At 38.2% G+C, this 12124-nt stretch overlaps 2 protein-coding genes across 9 annotated transcripts in view; one reads left to right on the forward strand and one right to left on the reverse strand.

Annotated features, from left to right (window-relative positions):
- LOC129780528 (ELMO domain-containing protein 2) overlaps positions 1–181 on the forward strand; it is a 1818-nt gene extending 1637 nt beyond the window's left edge. Inside the window, exon 2 of the mRNA XM_055788887.1 lies at positions 1–181. This exon is cut by the window's left edge and continues 729 nt beyond it. The gene's annotated coding sequence lies outside the window, so the exon portion shown is untranslated.
- A 7916-nt stretch (positions 182–8097) lies between these two features.
- The window catches only part of LOC129780522 (protein AF-10), a 39865-nt gene continuing 35838 nt past the window's right edge, over positions 8098–12124 (reverse strand). For all 8 annotated transcript variants that reach the window (XM_055788864.1, XM_055788862.1, XM_055788866.1 and 5 more), the window contains one exon: positions 8098–12094. In XM_055788864.1, coding sequence (XP_055644839.1) covers positions 11792–12094 — 303 coding nt within the window. In that variant the 3' untranslated portion in view covers positions 8098–11791. The remainder of the gene's footprint in view (positions 12095–12124) is intronic.

Raw genomic sequence — 12124 nt, forward strand, 5'->3', positions numbered from 1 at the left:
ACATCACAAAATGTAGATAGGCTAGGTGTTTTTCTTTCATGCATTAAATTAATCTCTAACATGAAAATGTGAAATTCATTTAAACTAAACCAAAAGCACAAAAAAGATACTGCATCTGTAAATGTCCGTACCGCTCTAATATATGTTCACAATAATAATACTTATAATAAAAATAATAAAGCAACGAAAAATGCGTTTCTTATTCTGAATACAAGTTCATCGCTAATGACATAGCAGGTTGGATAGAATCCGGACATAAAAATCTTGTTGGGATACAATACGTTTTATTTTCCACAGCCTAATGTAACAGGTATTTATTACTAGACTAAACATCTTCTTACAATAGATCATGGCTTTAAGGGGGTATTCTAGTGTACAGTGATGTCCATTTCCTCTTTGTAGCATAGAGAAACTCAAATTCACCCACCCACTCAGTCATTCTCAACGAGAGCGCTCCTCTTTAGCCTATAATCACCACACTTCTACAGGGTTTTCCATTTCGAGCTTCCGAAAGTATACAGCCCTGTGCTGACAACCGTTTGACATAGCTGTCAACCAAAGCGTCATATCGTTAGTTGAATGTCTGCCATTTTACAATATGGATCGTTTTAGCATCGCACAACGTGTTAATTTTGTTAAATTTTACTATAAAAATGATGAAAAGCCGGCAAATGTTTTTCGAGCATGTAGTTTCGAGCACAATCGCTAATGTAGTGCGTAAATTCGAACAAACTGTATCCGTAGCGGATATTGTGAAACCTGTGCATCATCGTAATGAGCGTTTGGCCGAAAATATTGCTGCTGTTGCTGCCAGTGTGGAGGATGACCCGAATGTTTTGATTCCTCGGCGTGCTCAGCAATTGGGCTTGTCAATCACATCATTGTGGCGAATTTTGCATTTGGACTTGCACCTACATCCATATAAAGTCCAACTGGTACAAAAATTAGAGCGTGGTGACCATGGAATGCGTCGGGCATACGTCGATTGGGTGAACGAACAACAGCAGCCAAATGCTGAATTTTCGCATCAAATTTTCTTCAGCGATGAGGCACATTTCGAGCTCGGTGGCTATGTGAACACCCAAAATTTCCGTATATGGGGCTCAGAAAATCCACACGTGATTGTTGAGAGGCCATTGCATCCGCCAAAAGTCACTGTTTGGTGCGCATTATGGTCTGGTGGAGTCATCGGGCCGTATTTCTTTGAAAATGAGGACGGCGAGACGGTAACTGTGAATGATGAGCGCTATGGCCGCATGTTGACCGATTTTTTTTGCCACAAATTGAAGATATGGATACGGATGACATGTGGTTTCAGCAGGACGGCGCCACGTGCCACACAACACGACCGAACATGGCCATATTGCGAACGAAATTTGAAGGACGCATAATTTCGCTTTTTGGTGATGCCAATTGGCCGTCCACATGCGATTTGAACCCGCTAGACTTTTTTTTGTGGGGTTATGCGAAAGACCGTGTCTATGCCAACTCTCCGCAAACTCTTGAACATTTGAAAGACAACATTCGTGAAGTTATGACCGAGATACCGCCCCATATGTGCCGAAAAGTCATCGAAAATTACCTGTTCCGGATGAAGGTGTGCGAGGAAGCCCTAGGTGGACATTTGAATGATGTTGTATTCCACACAAAATGGCATAAACCAAACTTTAATTTGAAATAAAAGTTTCATCGAAATTCGAATTCTATGTGTGTTTTATTTCAATTTACTTTCGGAATTTAAAGTTGGAAAACCCTGTAGATATGTGCGAGCGCAAGAAGATGGAAGAGCAGTTTATTTTTTGCACTCAACACTTTGTCGCTTCAGAGTGCGGAAAGAGAACGCACAAACTTTCTTCAGTGCAGCAGATAAATTCACTGGAAAGCAACTGTGCGTGCTCTTGACTGTGCGCTCTGGCTTCTGATCTGGTGGATGCGCACAGGTAAAAGAACAGAAGTGGATTTGGATTAACTTAGCGCAGTGGCTGCTGAAAAAAGATGCGTGGATTTTATGTCGAATGAGATAAAGAAGTACAATTATACATCAGCTGTGGGGAGGCTGACTTCAGCGACAAATTGAACACATTGTCTTATCCTAAATTCTGAAGCGCTACTCATATTATTATGTTCAATTTTGTATAACTAAATGCCATACCAGTCTTCCATGTTTCACAAAAAACACTGCGTCCGGAATAAACATGTCCACGCTGCTGTTCACAGTTTTGTGTTTGAGTACAAACATTATTTTTTCGTACCTATGTTAGAAAATGTGACATGTTTGTATTCGTGGTATGTTTGGACATACGATGTTTAATCCCAATGTTTCACATGATGTTCGAACATGGTGTACAGTTTCTCTTGCATTTTCACCCCAAGCACCGGCAGTGCGTAGAGTAGAAGAAGCGAATCGGACACCACACCACCACCACTCAACGCGTGGTGTGTTGGTATGTTGACATGGAAAAAATGCTTTCCTTTCATGACAATGGGTGCTTCATCAAAAATATTGGGCAAATAAAATAAACCTCTTTTTCTGTTCTGAACAAAATAAACGTCGATTGATATCAGAGTTTTTGACATTTGATATCATTATTTAGTGCACGCATCAATTTATATATTGAATTCATGTAACATTCGCTATTATTAGCTATTTGAACAAGTACTAAAATTGAATTATTCAGCAGTGACATGTTAGGCGTGACGCTAACCACTCGACCACGGGAGCAACAATTTTGGCTGGATCTTTGAATACAAATGGCCAATACTGCTTGTTCGCGACGATCGCGACCCGAGCTATAAAACGAGCGGAGAAGAGGAGAAGAAAGGATGATGCAATCGCATGCACACATAGCATATGTAGTGCAGTGTAAGTGTAGCTTTTAGTTTTTTCCTTCATTCAGTTTGTGATAACATCGAGAAATTAATGGTGTGTTTTAGCCGCTGAAATTTCTCTGCTGGTTCTGCTGTGTGCCGCTGAAGGTTGCATCTAAAACTTATTTTTGGGTATTTATTTTTTGGTCAACATTTGTACGACGTCGCCCGCTATGCAGTCGGCTCCCCAGACTTTAATTACCAACATGCACGCAAAAAAAAAGAAAGCTTCTTTCTATTCAGAGAATGTTTTCTTTGAACGAAATCAAGGATTATTTAATCAGACTTGCAAAATGTGCATGAACGATCTATAAACTTTTACTTAGTCGCGGCAATACATACACACACTCTTTACAGATACACGGGCCGAAGGTTGTGCAGTTCACTGATGATTCAACAAGAGCCAAAGGTTGTACCGCTCATGACAACTCTACACGAGCTGATGATTGCGCCGGCTAGTGATCATTCTATCCTGGATTCCTCGAGTCGAAAAAGACGCACCACGCTAGATATGGGGTGCAGACTAGGGGGTCGTTGCTGATTAACGGTCAGCTGCATCCCAATAGGAAGTATCCCATGTCGGGCACACGTATAGAGCACTGAAGACTGCAACATCCCAATTATGAGAACACTTGTAATACTAACCTCGAGCCAACCGCGAGTAATCGGTTACATATTACTAACATAGTTGTAAGCAAACATTGTCAAAATATTGAACTCCCGGCCCCGTTAGGCTGACGCCATATGAGCCTTATAGCCTCTTAGTTCGTGCAATTTTTGAAATGTGAACTAAATTTCAAGTTCGTTTCTGTGAAAAAGCATTCTACGAAGAAATGTTTTGGGATGAATAATTTCTTTCCGTGTATGAAAAGAAACGAAACGAAAGCAATGAATACTGCGACATCGGGTGATATGTTTGTACATGATGTTCTTGAATTATAAACATCGTGTTTGTTTTCACATGTCTATGTTTGTGTATCATTGTTCGTGTTGGGGATAGACACTCAACACTAGCGAGAATCGTGTTCGAATTCAAACAAAAACATGGAATTTTCACATCGCGTGGACATGTGTAAGTGTTTTTCGGAAGACTGCTTGCTTGCCAATCGCAGCTCTCTACTTTCTTCATAAGCGACATGATAACGGTTAGCACGACTGCTGAAATACTTAGGTAGAGCATTGAGGATATTGTCGTGAAAAACAGCATCTCGCTGATGTTTCTGTCACACCAGCTTTCATGGTTTTTGGTAAATTGAGGCAACTTACCATAACTGCTAGAACCCCGAAAACGGATGCAATTCTTAAAAGAGCAATTTCAGATCAGGCCACTCGCTAAAGAAGTACATATCTCCCGTCGACTGATTGAACTTAGAAAATTTAATCAATGATCTGGATAATGAGAATACTTTCCTATCCCAGAATCAGTGGAACAAAGCGATCGATCTGGAGAAGCTCCTGTTTCAACAACTAAAACACTTCAGCTTGAAGAAATGACACCTGGAAAGTTTATGTTGGAATGAAGAAGTGTGATTTTCCGCCTTAGTATGATAGAATGGCCAATTGCAGATGAAGTTGTACGGTCCATGGAGAGCCAGAAGTGTAGCTAACATTTTATTATTAGCAGCAATTTACATCAATCCAAAGAGCACAATATTACTTAACGTGAGCCAAGATGGCCAAGGAGGCAGTATGTGAAACATCGTAACGAATAAAAGGTTTGTTGTTGACGAAGGAAGATGATGAACCTATCGCCGAATCTTGCAGCGATAATACTGAGTCTTCATCTTCATCGGAGAGCACAGATTTCGATGGTTACCTGAATATAAAAAAAAAAGCAAAACGACGTCACATCGAAAGAGAGAATAGAAAGGAAAACCTGCCACTGAACATCTTTGAACATCAACTTGTTTGGCAGAGATTGAAAAATATGACACTTCATGACAGTATATGAAGTAGAGGTGGGCAAAACGGTTCACGCTAATGAACCGTTCAGTGACCAACCGTTCACTTAAGTGAACTAGTTCTTTTGAGCAGTTCACTCACTCTTTTGTACAATGGCGGGATATGTCCGATATTTGTTAGAAATAACTTAGCACAATAGAAAATCAAACTTTGATTTTGAAATTTTAATTTTGTTTGAGTCGTTATTCATTATTTTCAGCATAAACTAGCATTGTGCTGCTTTGCTTACGATGTATTGCAATAAATGCTATAGCAAAACTGTACCCAAACCGCGAACGTCCATCTCAAAATTATCGAGCACAATATGATATAATATAAAACATATTTCATATTAGCGACGCGAATTTTACTGTTTAACAAGACTGTTTAAATCAACTTTCAGCTTTCAACTATATTTTATAAGTGAGGTAGATTGGCATAACAACTTACTGAAATATTTACCCTAAACTCCAAAATATGTAATTTGATAAATAATTTAACAATCCAATTTAAAACCATCGTATCCTGAACGCAACAAGCCTTTTTATGAAGCGACAATACCGACATATTATTTTTATTGTTTCATGAGGCTATCGTTTGTTTCCATTCGTTAATTTGAGAACTATTTACCTTGCAGCACCATTCATCTATCACTCGTTCGTTTTCTTTCATCTTACGCACCGCTTACCGTTCACAGTTTGTTCTGAACTGCATGCACAGTTCTGTCAGCGGTCAGTTCGTTCTGAACTGTATACACAGTTCAATCGGCGGTCAGTTCGTTCTGAACTGTATTATCAGTTCATCATTCACCGTACACAGTTCGTTCTGAACTGGGTATACAGTTCATATGAACTGTTGCCCAGCAAAAAAGAACGGCAGTTCGTTCACTCTTTTGGGTGAACTCGTTCTTTTGATCAGTTCATGAATGGTTTGCCCATCTCTAATATGAAGTGATTCCAGCGTTTCCTGAGCTCATCGTTGATGTTGCACGAACGATTACTGCCATGCCACCAACTCAAGTTAGCGTAGAATGGCTGTTCTTTGCTTTGAAATTTGTGAAGTCCGATGAAGGAAGATTTGGCTGAAGCCATTCTGTTTTTTCGAGCATACTAAATTTTGTGTAAATTCTTTCATTTTTAAAGGAGCCAAATTTTCAACTATATTTTTACTAGTATATATCATCATTTTCCTCTAATGTTAATAAGGTATGAAACCGATTACTCGCAGTTGACTTGAGTTTGAAAGGAGACATATTTTTTAGGAGAAGGAATTCTAAATTTTGATGTTTATTTTTATTGTCTAATCAGAGAAAATCTTAAATTAAACGTTCCAATGAAAAAACCTGGTTTCGAATTATTTATAGAATACACGTGACCAGTGCTAGACGAAGGAAATTTCTTCAACGAAAAATTCCCTCGACCAGAACGGGGAACGCGGCAGTGCTCCCGTGGCCGAGTGGTTAGCGTCATAACTAACATGCCGGGTGTTCGGGTTCGATTCCCTTTCTGGTCGGGGGAATTTTTCGTCAAAGAAATTTCCTCCGACTTGCACTGTGATCACGCGTATTCTAGAGCTTGCCACTCAGAATGCATTCAAGGCGTGTTATTTGGCATAGAAATCTCAATAAAAATGACAAACAAACTAACACGAGTTGTATACTCAATTTTGCGATTGACTATATGTGGAAGATGTTACTTCTGGATAGTGATATAAATTAAACCAATATGGTACGCAATACTTTTTAATTTATTATCATTTTCTAACGAGACATTCATTGATACCAGCAGCACTTTTTTTGTAATTATCATCAGCGTATTTTCCAAAATTTCACCTTTCAAATTCACTTGAAATCTAGTTAATAACCTACATGAGTAAAAAGTAGGGATACTATTGTTTATACAATAATTCTTAGTCACCATACATAGTCCTGTTTTCTTAATTATCGAGCGCGAGTCTACAACTCCGCTTCATGTAGAACAATCTCACTAAATCGTGAAATTTCGACCTGAGTGCTTCGTGTTATATTATTGTGACCACTAAAATATATTTTCACATGAAATGTTAAATAAAATCCGCGAAAAAACTAACAATTAGCTATATGAACAAAGAACATTTTTTCGACGTGAAACAATGCTTCCCAATTAATTATGGCACAATAAATAAAACGCTCTACATTTTTTTTCGCCTTTATGTTAATAACACCATCATTAAAAATTGTCATATTCATTCGAATTGATTTTTTTCGATTCTGTAAAATTCGACATATTTCTATTTGACATAATTTATTTCAGATAAATAATATTACATGATGACATAATATGTACAATACTACTGGGGCAATTCGCTATCCTCGCTACAACAAAAAAAATCGCAAAACGTGCATCTGAGATTTTAATGTTTACTTAAGGGCATTTATTGCCTTATCCTAAGACTAATAAGGATTATGAGTGCTAGTTTAATGTAACGGAAGTTTGAGGCCGGGTAAAAGGATGGGTTTAGGCCGATCAGCAGCAACAATCGTAGCTTGTCTTTTCCAGTTATGTATGTTGTACATTGTTGTGTAAAAGTATGATGTCACCTGTACTTAGAAGATATCGTGAAAACGCATCACTGAATGATTCTGTTGTTTCTGTTTTTCTGATAGTGCTCAAATCCAATGTCAGGAAACGATACGTCCATTCAATCCAAGGGTTCTCGAAAGAATAGATGTATTGCTCAGCGGGGCTATCAATCTGACCGCGAGTTAGCAACACTACTCAACAAGACGATCAGGCGATACCGAATGGAAACTGGATACTGACTTGATATCATCGATCATCATATCGATTTAGCTTAGCTTTGGCTGATGAAGTGAGTGAAGTAAGCTTAACATGGTTCAAAGAGCTGTTATTTGAACTATTTTGAGTCCAATTCAGTTCGGATTCTTACTGCCCTATGCTTATTAAATCTTATGAATAGCCATAATTGGAGGCGATACACATACATCCAAGAAATATTTGGATGATATATGATGCATAGACTGGCATATACATGCAAAAGTAGAGGCGATATACGTTGTAAGTAAGCGGCTAGCTCAGAGGTGGAAGCTAACCTCAGAGTCGGCATTCAACCAAGAACGAAGCGGACTCACGATTAAGACGGTAGAAGATAGAACCTTTAAATTTGCAGGATTCAACTTTTAATAAGAAGAGTATGGTAATTTTTTTTTATTTTTATTTCCAGGTTAGTAGTTAGTCTATCGTTGCGGCCGACCTGGAAGCCAGGTAAGTGTATCCAGGTAAGTATAGATTGGGAAAGAGGTTGGTCTCTTTCTCTCTCTCTCTCTCTCTCTCTCTCTCTCTCTCTCTCAACTTCCATTTCCGCTGTTCTGTTCTCGGTTTCTTCCTATTGTTATTTTTTTGGGACATATTTTCATTCTCGATATTTTTGATAGCATGCTTCGCTGTACATCCAGGTAGCTGGTTATAGGAATTGGGCCGGTGTTGGTTCTTTGTTATTTTTGAATCTACTCTTTCATTCGGATCTTATTAAATTTTCAATAGAGCTATTTTGTTCGGTTATAATTTTGAAACCGTAACAACGTATATGCCATAATTTATAAGCATATAAAGCCATATATAACGATATACGCTGCTTGTCACACTGATATGCGATTTGATCCGACAATGCCATATGAAATGAATAGAATGTGCGTATGTAATACGGCATATCGCGATACAAGAATAATCGTTATACCGATACACGACTTAATCCATCAATGATGTAGAAAATCGTATTTTTGCATTTTATACGATTTCGGATACACATGATGCATCCTTTGATTGGTATTTTATACGACTGTAATTTGATACGATTTTATATGCAACCTAGCATGTGCAAAAGTTATACGATTTAATGTTTGCTGGGGCGTGACTTTCATTCAATCTTCCATGGGAAATTGGATTAACGAACGCTATGCAGTCTTCAGAATGCAACGCGGTGCTGGTGCGCAACAAGTTGTTGGCGCTCGATTGAACTCTCACTCCATATATAACGCATACAGTTGATATAGATGCAGTGTTGTTGTTTTTATGCTTTGCTCAAAACAGTGGTTGGAAATTTTCGTTTCACATCAATCTTTCAGCTGAATTTCAGAGCACATTCGATCATTATACCATTGCATTCGGGATACCGAAAATGAACCGACGCCAAGCCTGACAATCACAGCGAGCCACCGATAGCTGATTCATTCACTTTCGTTCATTCTCTTTTTCGTTCTGCTCTGAACAAAAGGAAATATCCTTAGCTTTGACATTCATTGATATCAATATACCGGTTCATTCAATATCAACATCGTTCTTGGACACTGACGAAGCGTTAAAATTATTTGAGGAAGATAAAGAAATAAAGAAAATTTATAATTGTGTGAACAAATTAACATAGCGTTGCGGGATGTGAAGGAATCGACAGTGTGAGCCACGGAAGAGGCGTTTTTGAATTGTTCAAGCAAGCAGGGTTTCCGTTTTAGTTAATATGCTTTCATTTTACACAGTGAATATGCAATTCCAATTCCACTTGTCAGAAATGCTCCAAACACACTCCAAATTCGATGTAAAAAAGTATAGGTTTTTTTAGTTCTATGATGAAAAATAAACATCAAGTTAGGTTTAAAAAGACCGACCAGAGATCGAAGATCAGATCGCGTAACTAAAGAAAAAAAGTGATGTGTTGTCCAAAACACGACCGCATTGGGAATAGAAATAGAGGAAAGAAAGAAAAGAAAGAGTCATCTCATCAGCAACATTGAGCACGAAATTAAAATGTACTCAATCGATGATAATGTCCACTTTAAGTTTCAGTTACAGATAGCGGCGTAGTGTATGGGAGGCGAAGGGGCGGTCCCACGACCATGCTGAGTGTCCAATTTTAAAAAAAAAATCCCTCTAAATTTCGAATGAGTATTATTAAGCGAGAAATTTTGAGCACACTTTATTTGTTAAATTTTTACGGATTTGGTGTAGTGTGTAGTATACTAGACTTTGCTATATCCCTGCCACAAACAGCGAACATGCATTTGGCATTGCCAAATGACTGAGTATAATCTATCTAGCACACATTGTTCCAATCCATTATTCATTGGATGTATAAGTATGAAACTGAATTTCTTTAAATGAAAACACGTTTATTGCATTAACATGAAAAAACTCTGCCTTATTCAAAGTATTTTCCATCGATCTCTGGAAGTTTGTGGATACCTCGTGAAAAAAAATGTTCCTCTTTAGAAGCAAAGCATTCATCAACAAGAATCAGAACTGCAAAGCTCAGCCAAGTGAGTGAGTCGCATGTGAAGAAACTTCCCAACCAAGTGACTCAATCGTTTCCTTGATCGATTTTGTAGAGATGGAGCATTATCATGCCACAAAATCACTTTGTGGTTTTGGTGCTCTGGTCGTTTGCCACCCAAAGCTCGATTATAATTGAGGGGCTCAAAATGAAAGGGGTATAAGCATTATTGCCACATATTAATCTGTAGCAGAAGGGAAATTTTTTTTCTTATCTGTACTTAATTATTCATTGTAGAGAAAAATCATGAAATATTAAAAAAATACTCATTTGTTTACTAGAAAAAAAAAATAAAATAAAATAAAATAATATATATATATATATATATATATATATATATATATATATATATATATATATATATATATATATATATATATATATTCTGTACGTGTGGCAACACTGAGTTTAAGTGACATCATCGATTTCTCTACATCGACTCTCTTTTTTGATCATATTTTAGCTGCAAACACATTCTCAGCTATATTTGACAATCTGGAAGATAGGTCAGGACCTCATCTATCGGATTCTATATCAAACTCAAATTGGAACGTTTTTGCAGTTTAGTTATTAACTAAAAAGAAAGTTGATGAAGTTTCCTTCTGAGCCCCTCAATTGATCATTTGTTGTCGGTGGCGTTCAGTATTACCGGTTTCGACAGGTTCAAGTCACTCGTAGCAGATCAAACTTATCTGATCCCACCAAACACAGAGCATTATTTACCGTGCATAGAGATTTAGTCTTGCTACCGATGTTGATGATTCCTTTGAAGTTATCCAATATTTTTGACACTTATTGACACAATTCTTAGGATCCTCGAAATAATTCCTGCTGTCTTTCGTTCAGTTGAATTGAACGTCTACTAAAATTTCGGACTTCTTCATGTAGTACATCGCACTTGATCTTATATTTGATTTTGAAACGGGCGATTTTCTACGATCTCGCTAGCGGCACCAAGATTCATAGACATTCGACGGCCAAGAAACGCTGCCAAATCTTACAGTGAGATTAGAGCTGTTACTTTGCGTTTCTTTGGCATCATAAGCTTCTCAAAATTGAGATTGAACAGACAATTACTTCAACGATTTCACGCCTAAATGGATTAGCTTTGCTGTCAATTGGAAATGTATGTGTTAACACTATTAACTTCGACAATGTGATCAGATAATTTGCTGCTGCTAAGCCGAGATGCGTAAAGCTTTTGTGATTTCTTTTCAGCTTTAAATAATATTATAATAAAAAAGTTTGATGGTAAGATAAATTGGATTTTCCATTCAAAAACGAAAATAAAGAAAACAAAGACGTTGATTGGAAGGGTAACTCCAAAGTCTCTCGCCCCGGGCGTCACCCGGTTACACTACGCCACTGTCCACTGACAAATAAACCTGCTTATTCCCCCCAAAACAACATCATTACACCGTTAAATGATCCTAGAAAACCATCGGTATTCAATTCGCGAAGGCCTTCTGGGAATGTTACCAATGGAATAATATATACAAATGAAATGTAGCAGTATATCTGTTTAACCACTTTCGTTTCGCTTTGAAACGGTTAGTGTACTTACTGTTTATTATATTGTAGCTAAAATTATGTACATACTTTTGCAATGTTACAATTTATCGCATCTTTTCGTTCCACCAACTCAAATTGGTGGATCGAGTCAATGTCTTTGCCTTTGCGGAAGCGATTGCTGCTGTGGTGATGGGCCGTGCGAGGGAGGATGCGCGGATGTGTGTGACTGGTGATGATGGGGATGGTGCGATGGATGATGGGAGTGAGATACAGACGGAGCGGCGCCCACAGCACGTGCCGAGTGAGTTTTGTGAGAACGCGACGAAACAGTTGGAGATGTTTGCCGGAGATGGTGTGGCTGTGGCGGCTGGGGCGTCTGTTGCTGCGTTTGCTGCTGCAACTGCTGTTGGGAATGGTGCTCCTGTTGGTGATGCTCCAACAAGAGCGGTATCTAATCGATTGGAAAATAAATTATATAGAT

This window comes from Toxorhynchites rutilus, chromosome 3, assembly GCF_029784135.1.
Source record: "Toxorhynchites rutilus septentrionalis strain SRP chromosome 3, ASM2978413v1, whole genome shotgun sequence".
NCBI classification, from domain to species: domain Eukaryota; kingdom Metazoa; phylum Arthropoda; class Insecta; order Diptera; family Culicidae; genus Toxorhynchites; species Toxorhynchites rutilus.